This window comes from Syngnathus leptorhynchus, chromosome 22 (assembly GCF_054491065.1).
Source record: "Syngnathus leptorhynchus isolate UIUO chromosome 22, UIUO_Slep, whole genome shotgun sequence".
NCBI lineage: Eukaryota > Metazoa > Chordata > Actinopteri > Syngnathiformes > Syngnathidae > Syngnathus > Syngnathus leptorhynchus.
In genome coordinates this window covers 2,950,848-2,973,682 of record NC_141216.1, presented here as the reverse complement: position 1 = coordinate 2,973,682, position 22,835 = coordinate 2,950,848, and the positions used below count along the sequence as shown (strand labels likewise).

Below are 22,835 nucleotides of genomic sequence, written 5' to 3'. Positions count from 1 at the left end.
GCAAAATCATATCTTAGCTTATTTATAAAAAAAATAAAAAATGATCACTCTGAAAATCAGATTTGGTCAAGTCAATCAAGCCCAAATCGATGCTATTTTGTCGAGCATCTCGCCGACTAACGGGAGCAGCCGAAAGAAGAAGCAAGTTATTATTTTAAGCACTTTAGATGCTCAGTCGCAGTTGTAAACAATAACTGTGAAAAGACATTGCAGAAAAAAAATGGCAGGTTTCTTTCCGAATCAATACATTCCGAACAAAACATGTCAGAGCCCCCCCCCCCCCCTTCAAAAAAAAACACACACACAAATGAGTTCATTGACAGTCTGAAGACAAAGTTGGAAGTGTTTAAAAGTCACACAAATGTCAGCCAGATGTACTTCATCTCGACCTACTAGCCGGCCTCAGCTACTCGCTGACTTTTAATGAGCTTTGCAAAAAAAAAAAAAAAGCCAAGAGATGCACTTTCACAAGCAACCCCGAGTTGTTCTTATTTTTTTGTGTGTGATTCTTTAACAAGTGTTAGCATAGCCCTGCATTGGAATGCATTTCACATGTATGCATGCTCTATTTAAGGTGTGCTATTTAAAACATGAGCCGTCCTTTATTCTGGATGCAGGATGAAAAACGAGGTTCCTCGGCTGACATTTGCCGGTAAACCCCGCTCGGTCCTCGCACTCCCGAATCGTTTGGTATGCCGACAGGATGTCCCGGCGGTCTAAATCGCTGGTGGCTCTGGAGCCAAATTAAAACCAAGCACTGACAACTACACGTCGCGGTCGCGAGTACATAATGATACGTGTTCTTACAAGTATTTGCAGTCGGAAAGGGAGGTCTGCGGGGAGGGCACCGACTTGCTGTGTGGAGGTGATGCGCTCTAATGAGCTTATGGTGAGGAAAGCAAAGAGTAGAAGAAATGAGGCTGGCCAAGTCAAGTTAAAGTCAGGTCATCTTTTTGTCAGGGGAGGAAGCAAAACTTGGGAGGATGTGGAAATTCAGGCCGCAGGTTTTCATTTGAATCTTTAAGTTGGGGGGGGTCTTCCAAGCAGGAAAAGGTTGTCCGTCCGTCCAGGCCCACCGGCCGCTTGTTTCGCTCACCGAGTCGGGCTGGCAAAGCTGATGAGATCGCAAGCGCGTCGACGGTGCTCTGGCCAGGAGACGCGTGCTAATTAGGATGCGCGCCTCGCCTCTCGCCGAGGAGGATAACAAGGCTCATCTCAAGGCTGCCTCGGGATGAGCCTCACATCCACGGCGAATCAAAACGCGTCTGATGTGTCAGCACCCCCCCGGACCGCAGACCCGCCGCACCTGAGCTGGCGCGTTAAGATCTTGATGGGGGGGGGGGGGGCGAGGCAGCTTTCAGCGCCGCATCACTGAGGAAAAAGACAGATGACATCACAAAAATTGTAGTTTAGAGAGTGAGCAAAACGCAGCCCGCGGGCCACACTGGGGGCCGCTACTTTCTTTAATTGGGCCCACCCTGCATATCAAATCATAGCGACTTGATTGTTGTTTGTTCTCATGAGCATCCTCACATGCACAAACAAAGAGTGGAGGATGGTCCAGACACCCGAGGCACCTTCTCTCAGATTGCACGTCAGATGCCGAAGACAGCTGCGCTCATCACGCCGTTTATGAATTCATTAGCTTTCATGTTTCTCCAAACACTCATTTATCTCCCCGAGAAAATCAAACGGGACAGACACGGATTCGTCGGAAGAACCTTTGTCAACACGCGGTACCGCACGTGCCAAAAAAAAAGCCTGCAAAATTCAGGGCTGGGTGGCAAGTCAGGCCCTGTTTTTGACAGGATGTGCGTGCAAAAGCGCGTATGTTTGGGTGAAGACGGCTTTTAAAAAAAAATCAAAGTGTGTTATTTGCCTTCGTGAAAGCGCACTACATCAAAGTGTTCGCCTTCCTCTCCCGTGCAGCTTCCATCTCAGTGCCTCTAATGATAGAAGATACAAGGAGGTGCCACGGCTGCCAGCCAAAAGGAGATCGAGCGAGAGAGAGAGCAAGAGAGAGAGAGAAAGCACACATCGGAGGTGATGATTGACATGCCGGCATCTTTTTTAATATTCCTGTGATGTGGGTCCAGACGCATGGATGCCAACGATGGCGGCCTCGCACGTTGGCTGACGTGGCCGTCTGCTCGCCAACCACCTGGCTATAAAACAATTCTATAGATATATATTTAAATATGCATCCTGCGATTCCTGAATGTTTTCTCAAGAACCCATCTTTCTCCAAGGTTCAACTTGTTTTTTTCCGAGCCGCTCCGTACATCTGCTCGGGTTTATGTAATTCAGTCGTGGATGTCCCGCCTGACGCGTCATGTATATTGCATGGACTAAAAAGCTGCTCTCTTGCCGCCCGCACTCAAGGCTTACTGGATTTTTCATCTCCAATTAAAAGGGAACTAAAGTATTGCATCGTTGGACTCGAGCGAGAAATAATTGACGGGCTCGCTCCCGAAACAAGTGAATTATTTAATCTGTTTTGGACTTTAATGGTGGTTCAAGAAAAAAGATGGCATACTGAAAATGCAATTACATCTTAGATTTGGGCTGGGTTGGGAAAAAGGGACATGAAATGCTTTTTTTTTTTTTGCTGAGTTCTGGAATGCAAAAAGTCTCAAAGCGAATCACAAAGATGATGGCGGTCGTCATTTTCAATCCCGCAACAAAGAGACATCAATAAGGATCGAATTTGATTCAATTGCACCGATCAATACGACGTGATTGCATCGGGCACAATTCTGAGCCAAGCCAAAAGGCCGCTCGACGTGCAAACTAATTCCACGAGTTCACAAGTCAACAAGGCTGATGTCACGCTTAAAATCCGATCAAATTTTTAGATTCCTTCGATGAGGTCTCGCTAATGAGCCTCGCTTGGAAGTCAGACAAACTGGAGACGATTATTGATGGCAGCAGAAAAGTCGGACTCTTGCCAGATTGCAGTCTGCTTGTTTTTTTCTTTTTTTCTTGACATGCATTTAAATTCCAGCAATTTCTGCAGCAGTAAAACAAAAAAGAAAACGTCGGATGTCTGGAGAGGACGGTTCGTGTCGCTGCCAGTCTTTTTTAAAACATTTATCACTTCCCCAGGAGATGGAGCGAAGAGAAGGCGAGAAGAGAAGGTGAGAAAGCAGTTGGTGAAATTGATGACGTTTATGGAAAATTACAAGAGGGGGAATGAAAAAAAAGGCGGGGTTAAAGGCTGCCAGCCCCAGGCCAAACTAATAAAAGTACAATTGAATCACATCTTAAATAAATGACGCCGCTGTAGTTTAATAACGCGTCGGGCTCACCGATGGGAGGATATTCGTCTTCGTGATACGCGTAACAAGTTCAGGGACAAATTAAGTATTGCAAGTATTTCCTCCAGTGTTATTTGCAGGAAACTGTGGAGCGCCACCCAGCGGACACCATGGGATTTTTTTTTTATCGCATATAAAGAAGAAAATGAAGACAATTTTCAAGTGAGTCGGTTTACTTCTGAGCAGATTAAATGAGCAGTTGGTTAACATTCATACAAAATGTAATTGTGCAAACAAAGCGTGGATAAAGAATGCCTTCACATGCTCTCTGATGCTGGCTTCTTCTAATCTTTTTTTTTGGTTTGTTTTTTTGGAAAAATAGAACACTAAGAAATACTATGTACACAATCCAAGAGCTGTACGTCGTCGAACTCAGCGGAGGCCGTGAGCGAGAGGCTGCTTGCATAGTTGAGTGCATGCACAAGCAAGTCATCATGCAACGATTTTCACATGAGCCGCCATCTGTGTGGATGGTCGCTAAACTCACAGGCGCTATGTACATGTACTGGCGGACGGAGGGGTGGGGGGGGCACTAGATTAGGTAGACCTGCACAAGCCAATGAGACCGGATGCAAAAAGTGTTTAAAATTTAAATTTGGTTGCAAAAAAAAAAAAGACCCAAAATCAAAATGATCATCTATGAGTTGCCGATTAATCGATTAATCGGAATTACCCAATTATTAAAACGATTTATTGTTATCAATGAATCGCCGATTAATTGCAATTCGGAGAAACGGCGAGCCAATGATTAAAATGTTGTCGATTATTTCGATAATCAACGAATTGTCGATTAATCGGTTAATCAATTTTCGCCTACTTTATCTCCCAAAATAGTAGAAACACCAGCCAAAATCCAGTCTCATTGGATTGTGCAAGCAGACCGAATGGCCGTGTTGTGTTTATGGCCTTTATACACCCTGTGTTCTTTTCAGAGGAATGTTTCGAGACGACGTGGCAGTCAGAGAGCCCCGAGGCCACAAGTGGGCGCCACAAGTAAAAGATGTGTTTTTACAGGTAAATAAACACGTACATTGAAGAACATGCTCGCATCGTCTCCTCAAAAAAAAAAAAAAAACTCCTCGCACGATAACGACATTGAGTGTATGTAAACAGTGATTAAGGTTACATAGGTGAGTGTTACTTGAAATGACATATTCGCTGCTTCATAAATATTTATAAATTTACCAACACTTGCAGTTATATCATTTCGATTAAATACTATGATTATCTGATCTGAGGCACTGATATTGACATTTGGCTCTCCGTAATTGGTGAGCTAAAGGTTTTGGGAAATTGGTTTTCAAAGTCCAGAAAAGACAAACTGACTCCATAGTCCAAAAAGTTTGAGTATTGTTCGCCGGCGTTTTGAATTTTGAACTGCATTTCATTCGCAGCGTAAATCCGCCAGGCTTAAAAGACCGGCCGGCTAAGCTAACGGACACGACCAGGCAATCGTTTGGCTAAATGAGCGACCCATGCTTATGTATGTACAGTACAGTTCCTGGAAATCATCACGACCATACAAAGTGCTTTGGTAAAACCCATTCCTAAATAAGTCGAGGACAAAAAAAGTGGACGAGACATGTCCGGAATGGCAGCTGTAAACCACTCAAAGGCTAAAAATGTCGATTTGGAGCTGCACGAGAAAAGGAGAGTTAGATGATGAGTTTTATTTGGACCTCTGGCTTGACTGAGTGGAGTTGATGGGGATTTTCCTGGACGCCATGGTCTTTTTCACAGGTTCTTTCTTTGCAGGTTCTTTTGCAGAAGAAGCCTGGTTGGTGGTTTCCGAGAGTTTGGATTTAGAGGAGGGCAGGAGGGAATGTTTGGCCGCAGAGGAACCTTTGGACGATTCCTTGTCCTTAGCCGCGGCACCTTCCGAAGCCGCGTTTTGGGCTTTCCTGGTGGCCGCATCTCCGCCACCGTCTTCCAGACTTCCTTTGGGCTCTGTGGCTTTCCCGCCATCTGTTGACTTGCGGGTGTCTTTGGGACGCAGGGCAGTTTTGAAGAAGGACAAAGCTTTTTCCTCCGTCTTACTGTTCCTTCGAAGGGCTTTTGAGGACACGGCGACCGACGGGGGGACGACACTGGAGGATCGCAGACTAGCCATGGAGGAGCTACTGCTTGAGCTTCGGGCCACCGTCCTGTTCTCCATGGCTCGACCCGGCCTGCCCTCCGCTCGACTAGCGGCGCCGGACCTGGACGAGGGACCCCCGTTGCTAATCTTCTTCTCTGACACGGCGTTGGCACGTGAAGCATCCCGGCTGGCGCTCCTGTCGGCTCCTTTAGTCCTCCCTGAGGCGGAGCTTTTATCTCCGCCTCCTTTGGGGGCCGTCCTTCTCTGAGGGTGCGAACCTCCCGGGGAAGCGCTCCGCCTCTGTTGGGCGGAGTCAGGATGCAACCCCTCTTGAGTTTGGGCTGGGCCTCTTTTGGAAGGCGTCGCCGTTCTGGAGGATCCGGCTCTACTGACTTTGGGTGGTCCATCGGTTTTGTCCTTCGGATTGGAGGCGGCAACGTTCGACTGCGCTCGAGCCGGCGACTTAACGACAGCGGGCGACGCCGGAGACAACGAGCTGGATGACGTCGAGGAAGCGGCGGGACGCTTCTTGGGGCTCCTTTCGCTTTCCACTCCGGTTTTTGCCGAGCTCCGTTTGCCACCTGTGGCCAAACTTCTTTGTTTCTGTTCCTTGTCGGCGGTCCCGTGTCGAGGACTGATTTGTTCGGCGCCGCTGACGAGATTGTTGTTCTCCCCGGCCTGCGAGGAACTCCTCGGCTCGGCCTGTGACGCAGCTTTGGGGTGAAGCTGTTCTATCAGCCGCTTACTGCCGGGATTGTGATCCGACGCCGCGAGAGCGGACTTACCCCCGAGCTTCGGCGAAGCGTTGAAGCAGGACGTCGACAGATTGGTATCGACTACCTCCCCTATCATTTCGAGCGTCGGGGAAGAGGAGTGGGATTCCAGGGAGAAGCGGGAGGGGGAGTTCGAACGGAGTTGAAGTTTAGCAGAGCACCAGGAAGGCTTCTGGCCGTTCTCACTGAGCACTAGCGGACTGGCGATGGAAGTTCTGGAGGAGAAGGTCTGCCTTTGCATGCCTCTCACCACGGGGCGGCTCGATAGGCCTGCACGCCAGAAAGGTTCATTCGAGAATAAATAAATTGCTCATCCGCGTGGAGGAATTTGCAGGCTTACCGTCATCCTCGCTCCGTTCGCCGGCAAACTCGGCCGATTCCGAGAGTGAGGCCAGCGAGGTTCGTCTGGAGGAACCCGACGAGGCTTGGCTCGGCGGACGGCTTCCCATCAGACGACCGATCCAATGCTCGCACAGGGAAGAACTGGTAGATCCTGAAAACAATTGTTACATTTATTCCGTGACGTGACATTGAGAGAAGAAATGGACTCACTTACCTCCCACAGAACTGTTGGCAGACCAAGACGGGATGGTGGCCCGTCTCTGATAAAATAAAATGTAAGCTGTCTGCTTGCAGACGTCCTCTTCTGATATCGGATGAACGTCGCTATCGTCGAAGCAATACCACTGCCCGTCAATGGAGTTCTTGCACTGAGCTACAGAATGAATCGATCAATTCATTCATAAAAATATATCAATAAATTAAAAAAAAAACCTGAAAAATATTTGTGCTTTTTTTGGCTGGATGTGGTACCTGTGTAATGTCCTCCCTGCATGGTCCCGTGATGATTGCAGACGGCGTACAGATCGTAAAGATAATCCTCGGGATCCCGACCCAAGCCGTAAGGCCGTCTCCATGGCGACCAGTGCGAGGGTAGACTCCAGCTGCTCTGGCTCCTCTTCACCATGTGCGGCGCCATGTCCATACCCGTTAGCGGGAACTTGACCATGTTCTGCATTTTCATGCGCCGATCCCCGTCCTAAAGGAGACCAAAAAAAAAAGAAACGCTTTTGTTCCCGCGAGGGTATTTCCGAAAATCTCTCGCTACCTGTCGAAAGCGTTTGAGGTGAAGAATGAGGATGTCGGGCAGTGTCCACAAACTGAGCTTGATGCTGCCTTGTTGAAGCTGCTTACAGTGTGGACAGCGCCATGCGTCATCAGGAGCCAGCTGAAATGGACAAATAATACAATATTCATATCTCACGTCTTGTACTTGTTGATGACGTGAGCCCACCTGCTCCTCTTTGGTGTAGAGCTGGAAGCACTGAGCCAGCGAGCAGCTCTGAGGCTGCAAGTGCTGCTCTTTCGCCTGACGAACACTTTCGGCATCGGGGATGTATTCGTCCTCTGTTCTTTTAAACAAACTGTAAGTAGATGACAGATTTGCTGTGGTGAACATCTCCAAGATATCACTCCAACCAAGTTTTACTTACTAATCTTTTGTCTCCTTGTCCCATTCCACAACAATTTTGACGTGAGGTGGCCCCCCGGGGCCGCAGGATTTGTAAGCTCTGTACAAAAGAAAAATATGCCCGGAATGTGCGTTATGTAATGAACAGAAGGAGCAGGGCTCCCCCTAGTGGTGACAACCGGCCTTACCTCTCCACAGAAGGATGGCAGAGCGGTTGCTCCTCCTGAGGCAGGAGATATGTGATCCCGACGACGCCCACCACACGTAACGTGAAAGGCCCCACCTGCCGGGGGGTAGAACACCAAAATGAATTCCATTTTGCTGTTCAACGAGTGACCTCAATTGCTTTCACGGGACGTACCTGCACGACGGCGCCCGGGCGCAAGAGATGACGCATCTTCTCCAGAATTTCCTTCTGGAGTACATCCCATGTGACAGTACGCTCCAGGTAGAGAATAAAAGGATTCCCAAACCTGTGGAAATCCCCCAAAACAGTCTTGTGAATCCATTTTTTTTTGAAGCAGTATTTGCTTTTCATAAATGACTAAAAAAATTACAGCTGAGAGTAAATGCAAAGATCTCTCTGGACGTACCTGCGTCCTTGCTGACCGGCGCAGGCTCGGTTGCACACCAACAGGACCACCTTCTCGTCCTGCCCCGTGTTCTTATTGGGGCTGAGAGGCGGCGTGCCGGGCTCCTGGATTTGCGGGGACAACCGATTGTTATCCGTGCCGAATTTCAAGTTGTTCTGGTTGAGATTGGCGTGCGGACTCCCTGTATTGCAGTCAAATAGGTGCATTCAAAATCGGGGATCGGTATCGGGGACATAACGGGCTGGTCCTACCGGCTCGCTTGGAGCGGATCTGATCGGGCCTGAAGAGCTCGGGCGTCTCGAAGGCAAAAATAGAATCGCTCTCTTGAATGATCTCCAGGTCGTCGTCGTCGTCGCAGAAGGAGCGATGGAAGCCGTCGTAGTACATCTCGGTGAGGACGATCTGTGAGGGGGGGTTGCTCAGATGGTTATTCCCAACCACGAGTGTGCCGTGAGAAGAGCGTGTACCTGCTGCGCCGGGATTTTAGTCTCCTGGGCCACGGCTTGTCTGAGCCTGGACACGGTGCCCGACAGAGGCACGGCCACCCCGACCCTCATACAGTGGGAGCACTTGCCCTGATACACCACCGTCACGTACAAGGGCCTGAAAAAAATAAAAATAATAATAAGCAGGAATATATTTATTGATAGATTTGAACTCACCGCGTGTGAGGTACAGGGATTGGCAGTGAGATGCAGAGAAAAGGATCAAAGGTGTTGCTCTGTTTCTGGCAGTGAGGGCAAGTCAGGGAAGATCTGGAGCAGAAACGTAAACAAACTTAAATTGTGTCACTCGGCTCATACGCTCAATATTTGCGCGTCAATAAAAACTGCAAACACTTTACCTGTATTGTGCCTGGAAAAGCTCTTGCACAAAAGAGCCAGGCACCGGAAGGGCACATTCTCCCGGAGTGTTTTCGTTCTCCACTGGAGGCTGCACATGGGAAAATGAAGAGAGGTGAGAAGAAAGACTCGGTGCACTCGAGTCGATTTCTGCTGTTTACCGTCCTGGGGGGCCTGACGTCAGGACGGATGATGTTGTTGAGGTCCTCGTGAACTCGATCCAGCAGCCACAGGAGGAATTCCTGGGCGTCGTGTTGGGAGTTGCCCTTGAACTGAAGGGCGCTCTTTGACACCACGTTCTGCAGCGGGGGGAGAGCACAGCTGTTATTGGATGGATGGATGGATGGATGGATGGATGGATGGATGGATGGATGGAGGTATATTTTGTCTTTGCATCATTAAATCTCATTCTGACTCAGTCATAGCACGCATTTTGAGGCTGTCGCTCGAACAAGAAAACATCTAAAAGCCGTCAACACGGTTCATACTCTGGCTGACAACCAAGCAAGGAATGAAGAAGAAAAAAAAAAAAAACACAGCCCAAAATAGGAGCGCTTTAAAGCAGACGCTACAAAGTCCTCGCTTCTTCTCGTCTCCCCTTTATGTAAATTGAAAAGATGAAAATAGAAGGGCAGAAGACACAATGCGACGAGGGTATTAGGAATTTGGAAGGAGACGAGATGAAAAAAGGTTGCTTGTTACGGAAAAAGTAATTAAGTTCCTTTTGAGCTTCATCTCACCTCAAATATCTCCATTTTTTTTTTAAGAAAAAAAAATATTTATGTATGAGTGTCAAAAAAGTCTACCTTAAAGTCTCTGCTGTGTTGGGGCGTGTACTCAAAGGTCCACAGCGCTCGAACCAGGCCGGACAGCTGCTCGGTCACCTCCCCGGATTCCTCCCGCTGCTGCTGGCTGGACTTCTTCTGCACCAGGACCCTGTTGGACTTTGTCGCCTTGGTATCGGCGCCACCGCCGGCCTCGGGTCCCGCACCTCCTCCCTCGCCCCGGAACTGCTCCAGGGCCAGGTACTCTGCGAAGAGCTCGGTATTGCTCAGGCACTGCAGGATGGCGTTCATGAAGCAGGTGTTGCCGTGGTTCTTCAGCCCGGCCACGCCCGGAACCTTGTCGCCGAAGGGGAACCCCCCGCAGTCGCTGTCGTCCGACTGGAGCGAGCCACCTGTGGTGGTGGGGATCAACGAGGCGTCGTCCTTGTCGTCGCGGGCCGCCTGCTCGTCCGTACTAAAATGAGACAAAGTGGAGAGAGTCCGGAGAACTCGGTTCATAAAACTGCCCACCGAGCGGACCGAGCTCCTCCGGAACAGCTTCTTGCTGAAGGATTTCTTCTCCTTGTTAGTGACCACTTTGGACATGGTGGCTGCTCTTCGGTGACCGTTACGAGCAAGTGTCGGACGAGACGTTAGAACGTTGGCCTCACAGTTCTGAGGTTCCAGGTTTGAATCCGGGTTACGGGCTTTCCGTGTGGAGTTTGCATCTTCTCCCAGTAGTGTTTAGCTGAGCTTTCTCCAGTTCCGTCCCACTTTCCAAAAACAACATTGTTATGCATGCATGTCATAAAAAAACAAAAGTGCCGATAGATTGAAAAAAAAAAATGAAACGTGTATTTTTTGTTGTTGTTATTTTGCCATCATGTAGCTCTGCAGCTCTAGCTCACTTAATGAGGTCAAAACAAAATGGCTGGATGTTTACAGAAAAACGAAGAAAAACAAACACTTGAAATACTCTTGGTTGGCACCCACGCGTGACATTACTCGGCCGTGTTGTCCACAGGGCTCGGCCATGTCCCACTTACAGGCCTGTTAGTTGTGAAAGCAGACAGACGGCCCCGCTTGCGTAAACACAAACACCGTGTGGTGCTGGAGGTGGAGGAGTTGGAGAACCGCTCGGACCGGGGCGCCTCTCGCACGCTCATAGCATCTCCAGCAGCGGCTACGAGGACACGACACGTCGGCACATGTCATGGATGTGGATCCTCAGAAATAAACATCAATGGCTCCACATTGGGATGGCGGGGTGGTTCCTCATCTTTTATTTAACGACGCGCGGCTCCCTCCGGTCGAAAAGGCATCCCACGGCGTCACGTCAGCGCCGAATCCTCAAATACTGGTCCAATTTTGTTTTTTTTTGTGTCTACCCTAAAGCTCCTCCGCGGTGGTTATTATCGTCGGTACCCGGCAACCGGAGCTCCAAAGCGCGCCGCTCCCTCGCGCATCTCCTCCTTACTCGTCCAAGTCGGGCCTCCTCCTCCACCCTGATGGAAGTTTTGGGAGGGAGGGGGCTAGGGTGTCACTCGGGTCGGTATTCGGAGCCCATTAACTCCCGGTTGGGACAAGGCTCGGTGGCAAGGCCGTGTACCGTGTCCATCCTATAGGCAGCGATACTGCAGGCAGGCAGGCAGGGAGGCGGGCAGGGCGGGCAGGGCGGGGACGGATGACGTCGCAGCCGAACACTGGTCCATGTTGGAGGGGAGCAGGTGGATGCTGGATGATGATGCCGGATGATGCATGCACTCCGTCAGTCTCCACGGTCAGCATGAGAAGCAGCAATCACTATTCGCTGCCACATTATTTATCCTCAGCAAAACTGATACGACTCCAAAACGTAAATCGTGGGGCAATTCGGAATCTTCAAATATCAAAATACATCATATGCACCAGAGAAGCTCACTGAATGTATTATTAATATGCGTAAATCGCTACAGATTACTCAAATCAATCAAAGGATGGGAAAATGATGACATCATCAAAAGGCTAGTTTGGTTAAACTCCCATTCCTAACATAGATTAAATGACATGAGCAGAATGTTTTCAAGACGCAAAGTGGATTAGGTGACCATGGCAACACAAGGGCGGCAATCTGATTGGACCAAAAACAAAAAAACTAAAATCTGCATACATACCGGCACTGACGGCCAAAGAAAAATCAAGATCCTAAATCATATACGTACCTCAATGTCATCAAAATACAAACGTCTCGCCAAGACAAAAGAATTATGCTGTGTAAATGTTTTATATACACATTTACATACTTTAAAAGATGTTGTATAATTTGACTTGAATGCCGCACAATGAAAAAGAACGATAAGAATATAAAGTTCAGTAAATAGTTGATCACCACAAAATAGAACTGGCAACACATAATTGATGCAATGGATGTTAAATGCTCTTAGGCGTACCCTGATTTGATAAAAAAAAAAAAAAAAAAGAAAGTAAAACTGAGACGCAGAAATAAGCAACGTAGAATAATTTCCAACCCTGCATTGGTATACCAAAGTGGACAGAGCGGTGTAATTGAAAACAGAAGTGTGAAACAAAAAGAGTGTTTTGTTTTTCTTTAGTGGTCAATGGAGCGGAGGGCGGCGATGGTCGCCACCAGTCGCCGAGGCAACTGTTTGGCGGTTTGTCTGTAGTCGTCTGGCTTGGCCCTCAACAGGGTGACGATCTGCTGAAGGCTGCGAGAAGGCTGCAGGCCCAGCGCGTCCATCACGTTGCTCAAGTAGTCTGAGGAGCACAGGAATAGTTTGTGACTGCTTTAGCGCCCTCTTGTGGCATCATAGGGCATTGGTAAATAATTTGTTCAGCGCAAACAACATTTATTTGCACAGCCTTGTTTACCGATATCCGTGGCCAGCTGCTTGGTGGAATGTGCGCTCAGACGGGGGATGAGCAGAATGGCCTCGCAGTACGTCTGCATGGTGGCCCGAGCGATGGAGCCTAGCCAATAGTCAGCCGTGTTGTCCAACTCGGGAAGGTCATCGCCTGGGGGGAATCCGCGAAGCCGTCGGGTGAAACAAACGCACCTCAGAGACCAAAACGACGTGGAGGAGATGAGTCACCTTGCTCTGGAGGAAAAGGCAACTTCCCAGCGTGTAAGGCTAACTCCAGCGCCGGATCCTCTTGCGTCACAAACGGTTCCAAGTGGAGCGGGAGAGACATCAGGTATTGACCTATCTGGAAGAGCAGAACATGAGCAGACCACACGTCCATCATCACAAAACAGATCAAAAGTGAGGTTAACAAATTAAAAAAAAAACTAACATTTGTGATGTACTCTTGTGGTGACAGGCTGAATGTGGGCAGGTCTTCGGTGTAGTTCTCTCCTAAACCCGCCGACTCCTGACTCTGGACATAAAAAACCAATTTCAACAAATAATGATAACGATAAATGCAAAGGCAGACTGGTGAAGCCGACCTCCATCTTGGCGACGGGGCTCAGCTGGTGTTTGATTTGCAAAAAGACAGAGTCAAAGGCCAGCTGATGGGCTTGCTGGTTGAGTCGGGTCAGCGCCGCTCTGGGCTCGGCGAGGAGATTGGAGTTGCCTGCGCCTTTTTCCTACAACGCAAACTCGATTATGAGTCGACGTTTCCACGCGATTCATCACAATCTCATATGACGCACCTTCAACAAGTAGAGCACCTCCATGAGACTGTTATACTCAGCCACGCTGCCCCTCTGGAGGTAGTTGTAGTCCTGCCAGGGATTTTTGTTGGCGCCCTTCCTCTCGCCGCCACTGGCCTCTTGGATGCCCGCCAGGCTGCGAGGGCTGTACGACTCCGACAGGTACTTGCCTGCCGTGCCCATGATCCTATGGGAATTGGAGGACTGTTCTTTATTTGCCACTAGAGGGAGCCATCTTAGCCCATACTGAGAATTAGTTTTTCCATCACTTACTTGTTTGACAACTGCTGTTCAAAGGCGCCGCATTGTCTCAGTAACTCGCCACACGTTGCGATAATTCTGCAAAATAACAATGTGACAGTATTGAAAGTTTTGGTCGGGAATCGGTGACGTTATTGCATTGATTAAACATCCCAAACCTGACTGAGTTCTGGAATGAGGTCCAGTCCTCCTGGAAAGCAGAAGAAGTGGGCGTGTCCTCCAGTTTGCACTTCTTCCTGATTGACTGCAGTGTCGTTGAGAAGTCGGACACGTACCTGGGGGAGAAAACACAATGTTAACGATGGATGCGGGATTCATTTCAAAGGGAAAGCAAAAAAAAAAAAACATTTTGAATATTTACTTGGTGAAAAGCGCTTTAAGAGCCTTGAGGAGGCCGCACACGCCGAGCCCGTCGGTCAGTTTCACGCAGCGGTCAACGGCGCCGCTCGCCAGGCCGAACATCTTCCCCACCGAGTGTTTCAGCTCCTCCACGCAATCGATGATCTCTCCGTGTTCCTGAGGATGGAGCAGAGGATGAAAGGAAAAGTTGCATTCATGATAAACTTCATCATATCTCACCAATGGGACGGCGCTGATTTGAATGAGGAGATGATTTTCCTCCAGCTCTCCATACTGCAACTGATAAGGCTTGTAAGGGTCGTAGAGGGCGCACACGAGCTCCGTCACCTTCAGGAGGTTGTTCTCGCCTAGCAACACAGCAGAGGCGATTACAATTAGCATGCGTAGTTTTCTTTCTTCGCAGTACAAACCGAGGTGTGGTGTCATGGCGGCTTCCAAGTTGCGGCCGAAGGTGAGCGTGGTGTGGTTGAGCTCCAGCAGGGTGTCGAGACGCTCATCTTGAGCTGCCCGATCCATGGCCGTGCTAAGGCACATGGGGATGGAGGGCACCATGGCGCCCAGGGTCTGGATGAGCAACACCGTCACCACCTCGTGAGGGTTCTTGAACACCTGGAGGTCATCCGAGTTCATGACAATGCAATGGCTCACCAAGAATCAATCAGTTCCATTTTAAATAGCGGTTCTGAACAGCATTCTCCCACCTGACCTACTTTCATAGAAATTACGAATAGTAAAAATAAAAATGGTGTCGTTTTACCTGGCTGCACCACTGCAGCTGAGCGTGCCAAGTGGACAACAAAGTGTCATAGAATTCCGACAACTGCTGATTCAGGCCCAGCTCGCTCCGAGAGAGGTCCTGCCACATATTCACGATCTGGCCCTACAGTAGGGAAGGCACATCACATCTGTTTGTATACACTAAACACTCACACATAAAAACATTCAAAAGAAGATAATTGTTTCGTCACTTTATGACACTTGTAGTAGTATGCAAGGAGCTGCGGCATCCTGTCGATCTCCGAGAAGACTTTGACAAACAGTTTGGCCTGAGCTGCACAGAAAGGCAAAGAGGCCAATAAAGCTAAACTAAGTAAAAAAAAAAAATTCAAATAAAGGAATCGGTAACGATCGGTTTCATTAGCTTACCTACAGACATGGAATTAAATGCTGCCACAATTTGAGGGCTGGCCAGGGCCTCCAGTCTGTTTTTAAGAGCCTCCAGATGGACACACTTTTCAGAGTAGTCGGGCGTGTCCACCAGCATCGCCAGGCTGCTCTGCATGCTGGTTAGCTTGGATGAGATGGCTAAGAGATCCTGAAAGACATGGTTGATGGTCTGTGGGGGGAAACCACACATGCTATTGATTTATTGAACCTGTGATTTGAAGGTCTCCTCGATGTCTACACTGAGAGTGCTCCATTTATCAGCCTCCTGTAGCGCCTCCGCTGCCAGCTGCATGCGACTCTTCACTTGGTCGATCTCCACCAGGACCTGGACGTAAATGTTTTCCCAAATTATAATCCCAAAACACACATCTTTAATATAATGGCAATAATTTCCAAGTCAGAGTAGCTATTTTATATACAAACACACCTGCATGGACTGCACTGTGTCCTGCTCAAACTTCTTGATGTCCTCTTTGACCAGAACCATTTGCTCCTTGAGGAAAGTAGCTTCCTGCTTCAATGCATCCACATCTCGCAGGACTCTGGGCATGTTCTGCAGCGCCTGGTTGCTGCTTTCTACAAACAAGAAAAGCAGGTTCATCTCGAGATATGTTTGTTAGGCACACAATGTCTGAACGTCGGTGCACAACTTTCTGGTCGCCAACAACAAGAAAGAAAGCAAAGGGCTATAATACTGACCCTCAATTGCATTGTTTACTTCCTGGATAAAAAGCTGCAGCTTCATAACCAGGGTCGCAGCATGTGTATCCGCCTTCCCCGGTGCATCCTTCTGCACCACTTTAAAGGCGCCATTCACCCAGTCTTTCACGTCAAAGTCGTCGTCCAGGAACTTTGAGAAATCCATCTGCTGCCTCTGGATGATTCATTCACTCGACGTCAAAGTGCTAAATGTCATCGAGCCATGGCTAACGCCGGTGAGCTAGTTTTTACCAAACAGCGGTTTCGACACGAATATAAAATAAATAGCCCAGGAGAATGAGATTATCATTACAACCAAATATAGTTCCAACAAAGCAACGGCTTCCTCCAGAGTTAATTTGAAAGGTTAAAAAATATTACAGAAAGAAAAACCGCTTGAGAGCTCGCTCATAGTGCTGCACAAATCTAGAGTAAACAATGACAACTACTTCCGGTGTGTGCTACAGTGTTTACCTTCCCCAGGAAACAAGTGCTTGCTTTGTTGACATGTCACATCGATCATAAAAATTAACAAATGATCGACTTGCTTTGGAACAGCATTTTCCATATAAAACCTATGAGTTTTATTGATTATTTGTGTCGTCACATCGCATTGAAATGGAGTTGTCACCAACCACAGAATCAGCGCTAACAGGGGCCATAATAAAATAAATCCGTCTAGAAACTAACACTAGTCTTCATTCGGTCCTCCACGTTTTCTATTTTATTTTTCATTCAGTCGAATCCAAAAAGCTCCGCTGCACCAAAATATTATATGGTGTATTCAATATAATTTATGCAATATAATTAATGAATTATTTCTGGTATATATTTGAAAGCAGGTCATTATGATGGTCTATTCTGACTATGTCAATCAATTAATGATTTAATCAATCAAACAGTTAATTAGTTACAACTAAATAATTTCATGTTTTTGAAGAACAGACAAAGACAATCAATAATACTCAATTTGTTTAAGTTAATAGTACGGAACGGCATAGACAGACCTGAGGCCCTTAGGCCTCATCTGGTTCCTCAAACTGAGCAGTCTCTAGTAGACCTCGAAAACAAAAGTAGTGCGAGTTCCAGTATACGGGTGGCTTGTTGGGACATGGGCCCACCACTTCTGGTTTGAGTGAAGCAAAGGGGTTGGCGCCACTTCCTTTCATGTGCATCTCCAATTCCAGCAGGATCTGCAGCGAGTAGGTCATTTCTGTTTCACTGTGGATGAAACCAGAAGTGTTAGCGGGGGTCGCATGTCATGAAAAAAGATAACTTGGGGGACTAGCATTGCAAATGCTCACCTCAGCGCTGTGAACATAGAGGAAATCTCATAATCCCTCAGAAGTAGAAGTGTTGGAAGCCAACCCTGCTCCAAATCCTGACTGGCGTCAAATCCTGGGAAAAAAAAAACCCACCAGTTTGATGGTATTGACCAGAGGGGAGTAGCTAGTTAGGGCTTCTCACCAGGATGAAATCCGACCACCAAATCTGGCTTGGCTGCTTCCTCTTTCTCCACCATTTCCTCCCAGAAGTGATGGTAGAGGCCTTTGTAGGCACTGATGTAGACGCTCTGCTTTGGTCCAAAAGCTCTGAGTGGAGGCCTCACGATGGGCCCTTCCATCAGCTCCGGTCCTACCATGACTATTTCTATCCCCTGGTGTCCAGGGAACATCTTGTTGAGCTCGTCATAGTCTGTCAAGTTTGCCCCTAGAGTCTCGTTCTGGCCGACTCCCACCAGGTGGATGGTGAGAGGTTTGGAATAAGGGTTCAGGCCAAACAGCCTCATCCCCCAGGCGATGGTGAGAGGCCTGGAGAAGAACTCGCAGCAGACTCTCCACAGGGACCCCTTAAGGTCTTCATCCTCAGGTCGAGGCCTACCTGCGTCGCCCCATATGGCTTTCATGTTCGCTCCGGTCAAAATAGGATGGAGGTGAGCATTCAGATCACCCTGCATGCCGAGCCAGTCGTCCCAGTTCTTTATCTCGGACTCGGGTTTTGTCCAATTGTCGGTTGGGAAGGGAAGATCTCCTGTTGGGTCATTCATTTTGTATTGCATTCAAAAAGAATACGGAAAAAAAAAAAAAAAAGTCCCCAAAGTCACAAACAAGTCGTCTTACCTTTGAACACAAGCCATTCCACCACTCTATCGATGGCAGCCAGACGCAACTGTGAGCAGAACTTCTTATGTATGAGCCAGTCGCCCTTTTGACACTCCTTGCAGCAGTAATAAACATTCAAACATCTGCAAAGAACCATCCTCCATGGAATAACAGAAGCAAAATTGAGTCTTTGGATTTTTATTTGGTTTACCTGGAACAGCGCTTTAGGCTTTGAGGGTTCGCCAACTGATCTGAGCTCTTCTCACATTGCGCGCACATTTGAAAAGACTCCTCCATTTTCTCAAACATCTCCTTTTGAGAATGGAAAGCCATGGACTTCACAGTCTGTGGTGCCACTCTGGATACAAAATGTGTTGGCCATGTTTATTTCCCGCTAGCATGAACTATTTTTAGATTCGACCACATGACATTTAAGCAGTGCCTGTGTCTTAATGCAACAACCCACAAAGGTAAATTCATGAAAATACGGTTAGTCGAAAAGCAAATTTGATAGATATACAGACAGCAAAAAAAAAAAAAAAATTAAAAATAAAGATGAGTATTATTAAAGAGGGAAAAGAAAAACTGGTGCTCAAATGTTGCCAGCTTGCAGACCTACTCTTGAAAATACACTTGGACAAGACTTCTATTTATATACATGACATTTTAAAAAATCAAATTGAATGTCTATGAAGTCATACCTGACACTTTCTGTCATTTTGAAGCTTTTTTTTTTTCGTGAAGGTGGTCACGAGGCTCTTCCTTCTTGCACGCTTTCGACGCCTTGGAGGAGAACTCAAACACCTGCTGTCATCCATCTCCTCTGAATGTTTGACATTCATCTCGACACATGCACCAATACGATAGAAAGTGACGTCACACAGGGGCTATAGCAAACAACAAATTACAAATAAAATCATGTATATCCACGCTCATTATTGGATGGTGCATTTTGAGGGATATTTTACAAGTTTGGAAGTCTGTTAGAATAGACGACTGCGTACTTACAAGTTGTGACCGCAAGAGGGCAGTGTCGAATAACAAACATAAGGTGCGCCTTTATTTCTGTTGAGATGCGTCATAATTTCCTTTAATTTGTTCAATTAAAAAAAAAAAACACTCAGCATTGTAGTAGAGGAGTAAGTAAGCCACTGTAGCATTATGCAAAGTTGCAACATTAACACCAAATTTAAATATAGGAACATGGGAAAATATAAATTGTGCCTGAAAAAAAGAAAAAAAAAAGTAAATTAAGTGTATTGCATGTGGAGGCACTTGACTATTCATAATAAAAAAATGTGAGAAGAAAAAAAAAAATCTGTCTCTGGAAAAGAAGCTAATTCGCGAAATGAACAGCGATCTTTTAGTTGGCCTCGTTAAAGTCTTCCCTTGGCATCAATCCTTGGAAAGCGATGTAGTGCGAGTTACAGTACACTGCAGGTTTATTGGGGCAGGCCAGAACTTGCTCTGGCTTCTGCGATGAAAACGGATTGGCTCCGCTCTCCCTGATGTCCATTTCCAACTCCAGAAGGATCTGCAGTGAGTACTTGAGCTCCATATCGCTGTCGGAACCAACAGGAAAATGATTCGTCCTGTCCGACCAACATTTGACATTTTAAACGATTCTAATTTGCTCCAGATGACTGACCTGTATACTGTGAAGTAGGAGGGGATGTTGTAGTCTCGAAGCAGCAGGAGGGTGGGGAGCCAACCCTCCACCAGACCCTGGTTGGCGTGGAAACCTGCAAGAGATGTCTAATTAGCTCAAGAAGAAGAGGACAAAAATAATGACTGCGACAGATGTGTGGCTTGATTCCTGCATAGCAGTTGCAAATCCACAGTGACCTCCTGATACTCGTCTGTTGACAAACGAGAGCCGAAATCTGTCTTCGACCTGCCGGATAATCCGTCATCCTCACATTAACCGCCAGTTGTCACTTTAGCCCTGGCGCTGATTTATTCGGCCGCGTGTCGTATGAATAGCTCGCCCTTCAACCGGGCCCCTGGGCTCTGAGCCATCCGTGGAAATCAAATACATTAAATCCACCCCTGCTTATCTGTCCCTGAGCTGACTTGGACGCCCACCTCTCTGATCGATACGGTTTTAAATTATTGGTGGATGTCAGCTGCCATTGAGTGGCCGAAACAAAACTATGCATGAAATACGGGCACAGACAGCTGAACAAATGAATGCGTTTAACTCCGCTAGCTTAATACTAAAGCTAAATAGCATCTATGTTGAGATATATTCTTTATCCTCTGCAAAGAAATACTGAGAAGTTTTGATATCACGATGAACCGTATGTGTGTTATACTGCTCCCAGGTGGCAAAGGCCAAACAGTTCGAATTTTTAAGTGAATGGCAAGTTGACCTACCAGGATGAAATCCGACGACCAGGTCTGGTTTGGCTGCTTCCTTTTTCTCAATCACGTCCTCCCAGAACTGATGGTAGAGGCCCTTGTAGGCGCTGATGTAGACCCTCTTCCTGGGCCCAAAGGCCGTGAGAGGGGGCCTCATGATGGGGCCCGCCACCACTTCTGGTCCAACCATGACCACCTCAATGCCCAGGTGCCCGGGGAACACGTTGTTGAGCTCGTCGTAGTCCGTCAGTCTGGCCCCCGTGGTCTCGTTAAAGGATGCCCCGGCTATGTGGATGGTAAGCGGTTTTGCGTGTGGGTCCAGCCCGTAGCGCCGCACGGCCGAGCCCACTGTGAGGACACGAGAGAGGAACTCGCTCTGAAGGCGCCACACCGACTCCCGCAGGTCGCCGTCGTCCGGCCTGGGCCTGCTGACGTTCATCCACAGAGACGCCATGTTGGCGCAGGTCAGGATGGCGTCCAGACGTGGTGTGAGTTGGTCCTCCTGCAGGGCCAGCCAGTCCTGCCAGGTCTTCACTTCTGCAGCTGACTTGGACCACTTCTCGGACGGAATGGGAAGGTCTCCTGTGTGGAGGCAGGACTTTCATTTTTGGACTACCGGCTCCTCCATCAAGTGGTTTCTTGCCTCACCAGTGAACATCAGCCACTCCACCAGCCTGTCGATGGCCACCAGACGCAACGTCTTGCAGACGTTTTTATGCTGAGGCCAGTTCTTGACTTGGCAATCCTTGGAGCAGTAGTACACGTTCAAACATCTGTCGCAGTCAGATGGGACAGAAAAACAAGTTGTGGCCGAGTCATAAAATCCAATATGGATGCTTTGCGTGACATACATAATATACAGTACAGCACACATACATAAACCTGAAGGCTTTGTTTGTGACAGGAAATAAATTTCACCCTTGACACTAAATGAACACGACGATGATGTAGTGTAATATTTTTACATCCTTGAAGGGGTGCAAGGAGAAACAAGATCTGGTGATATTATTTTTACATGCATAAATCTGAAGGGAATAAGAAAAATAAAATTGAGGTTGAAAGGTCAGAAATGTTGTGACAAAGTTTCATTGCATTTTGGCGAATCAGCATTAAACATCGGCTAGGAATAATGACCACGAAGAGAGGCAGGAGCAGCTGAGAATTTATAGTGGGTTCACAGGATGTGTGTGTGTGTGTGTGTGTGTGTGTGTGTGTGTGTAGTCTCAAAACCAATGCAGTTGGGAGAGCTTTTCTAATTAGCAACAGGCGGCAAATTCCCAATGGGGAAAAAGATCACGGCGTGGTAAAACGTTAAAAAAAGAATCCTAAAAAAAAAAAAAGTACAGTCAACCAAGAAGTGCATATCGTGCAACTCTATCATGAAACTAAATTTGATGCTGTTGGATTAGCGCATTATCTCGCTTGAAATGGATGTCATAAAAAGTAGGCCGCAAAGTATATCGCGGGATGTTATGACACAAGAGACCTCAGTAAGTGAGCTTTTATGGGCTGCTGAGTTCCATGGAGATGATTCAGTCAGAAGGTCTTAGTTATATTTACACCTGGGCATCTTCCAAATATTATTCACCATGGTGTTAAAGTTAAAAAAACTGCTAAATACCGATTAGATACAAGAAACAGTGCTCAGTTTGTGATGTCACTCATTAGACCACGCCCTTTAAAGGCAAACAAACAGCAAAGTTTTATTGAAGATTAGACTCACTTGACACAGCGCTTCAACGTGTTGCCCTCTCCGACATGTTGTGGAAGTTTGTTACAGCCGGTGCAGAATTTGAAGGTCTCCTCCATCTTCTGGAACATTTCCTTGTAATTACGGAATGTTATTCCTTTGCTTTTACCTTCCAAGGCAGCCCTAAAATTCCAATGAAATTGATTGAATCCAGGAAAAAAAAAAAGGGGAAGGATAAAGTCTACCTGTATTGCCCGTAGTCGTTCATGTTGAGCTTGTTTAGGATCACCTTGGAGAGACCTGCCACGTTGGAGTCCAGCGAGTAGAACCCAGACTGGTCCGAGAAGACGCTGTCGGTGCTTGGCGTGTACGACTGGGGGAGCGCCGGGATCTGGGATGCCATGATTAAAGAAAAAAAAAGGTCGTACCTCTTGGTTGCAGACAATTCCGGCCCAAGGTCTTGCTTTCTCTTCTTTCGTTCAGGATTCCGGTGATTGACAGCTCCTCGTGTGGTGTGTCATCACATGTGGGGGATGAAAGTGGGAGTGCAGATGATGAGGGGAGGGAGAGTGGGCAAAGCGGGAGGGAGCTTTTTTTTTTTTTTTAAAGGATAGGACAAAGTGAGGGGGGGGGGGGGGGTCATGCACATAAAAATCTTTATATCAAATCTCGTTTTATCCATCCAACCAACAAAAAATCTGGGGCG

At 47.5% G+C, this 22,835-nt stretch overlaps 4 protein-coding genes across 6 annotated transcripts; all 4 read right to left on the bottom strand.

The window, feature by feature from the left end:
- Positions 1-4,532: 4,532 nt before the first annotated feature.
- On the bottom strand, positions 4,533-10,463 carry LOC147039318 (ubiquitin carboxyl-terminal hydrolase 31-like). 3 transcript variants are annotated; one of them, XM_085903700.1, is made up of 16 exons: positions 9,880-10,463; positions 9,235-9,372; positions 9,076-9,164; positions 8,894-8,986; positions 8,699-8,834; positions 8,483-8,633; positions 8,232-8,412; positions 8,000-8,111; positions 7,827-7,921; positions 7,661-7,738; positions 7,462-7,591; positions 7,276-7,395; positions 6,981-7,206; positions 6,724-6,882; positions 6,504-6,660; positions 4,533-6,427 (listed from the first exon to the last, which is right to left on the bottom strand). In XM_085903700.1, exons 1-16 carry the CDS (start codon positions 10,441-10,443, stop codon positions 4,987-4,989), a joined length of 3,870 nt encoding a protein of 1,289 aa, XP_085759826.1. In that variant the 5' UTR covers positions 10,444-10,463; the 3' UTR covers positions 4,533-4,986. The 3 variants fall into 3 exon arrangements, with proteins under 3 accessions (XP_085759826.1, XP_085759824.1, XP_085759823.1); XM_085903698.1 differs by having other exon boundaries at positions 4,533-6,437; positions 6,508-6,660; XM_085903697.1 differs by having other exon boundaries at positions 4,533-6,437; positions 6,508-6,660; positions 7,276-7,591.
- A 1,296-nt stretch (positions 10,464-11,759) lies between these two features.
- Positions 11,760-16,442, bottom strand: cog7 (component of oligomeric golgi complex 7). The gene is made up of 17 exons (XM_085904726.1): positions 15,977-16,442; positions 15,705-15,853; positions 15,486-15,602; positions 15,257-15,425; positions 15,079-15,161; positions 14,868-14,990; positions 14,521-14,719; positions 14,330-14,457; positions 14,112-14,266; positions 13,909-14,025; positions 13,763-13,828; positions 13,490-13,676; positions 13,283-13,423; positions 13,129-13,212; positions 12,927-13,041; positions 12,706-12,849; positions 11,760-12,591 (listed from the first exon to the last, which is right to left on the bottom strand). The coding sequence occupies exons 1-17, from the start codon at positions 16,140-16,142 to the stop codon at positions 12,425-12,427; spliced, it is 2,310 nt and encodes a 769-aa protein (XP_085760852.1). The 5' UTR covers positions 16,143-16,442; the 3' UTR covers positions 11,760-12,424.
- Positions 16,443-16,565: 123 nt separating this feature from the next.
- LOC147039316 (putative protein MSS51 homolog, mitochondrial) lies at positions 16,566-18,924 on the bottom strand. Its single transcript, XM_085904224.1, has 6 exons — positions 18,780-18,924; positions 18,290-18,436; positions 18,097-18,221; positions 17,444-18,007; positions 17,281-17,374; positions 16,566-17,197 (listed from the first exon to the last, which is right to left on the bottom strand). Exons 1-6 carry the CDS (start codon positions 18,794-18,796, stop codon positions 16,993-16,995), a joined length of 1,152 nt encoding a protein of 383 aa, XP_085760350.1. The 5' UTR covers positions 18,797-18,924; the 3' UTR covers positions 16,566-16,992.
- A 269-nt stretch (positions 18,925-19,193) lies between these two features.
- mss51 (MSS51 mitochondrial translational activator) lies at positions 19,194-22,730 on the bottom strand. The gene is made up of 6 exons (XM_085904227.1): positions 22,375-22,730; positions 22,163-22,312; positions 21,088-21,212; positions 20,455-21,021; positions 19,727-19,820; positions 19,194-19,640 (listed from the first exon to the last, which is right to left on the bottom strand). Exons 1-6 carry the CDS (start codon positions 22,530-22,532, stop codon positions 19,442-19,444), a joined length of 1,293 nt encoding a protein of 430 aa, XP_085760353.1. The 5' UTR covers positions 22,533-22,730; the 3' UTR covers positions 19,194-19,441.
- Between the last annotated feature and the right edge of the window lie 105 nt (positions 22,731-22,835).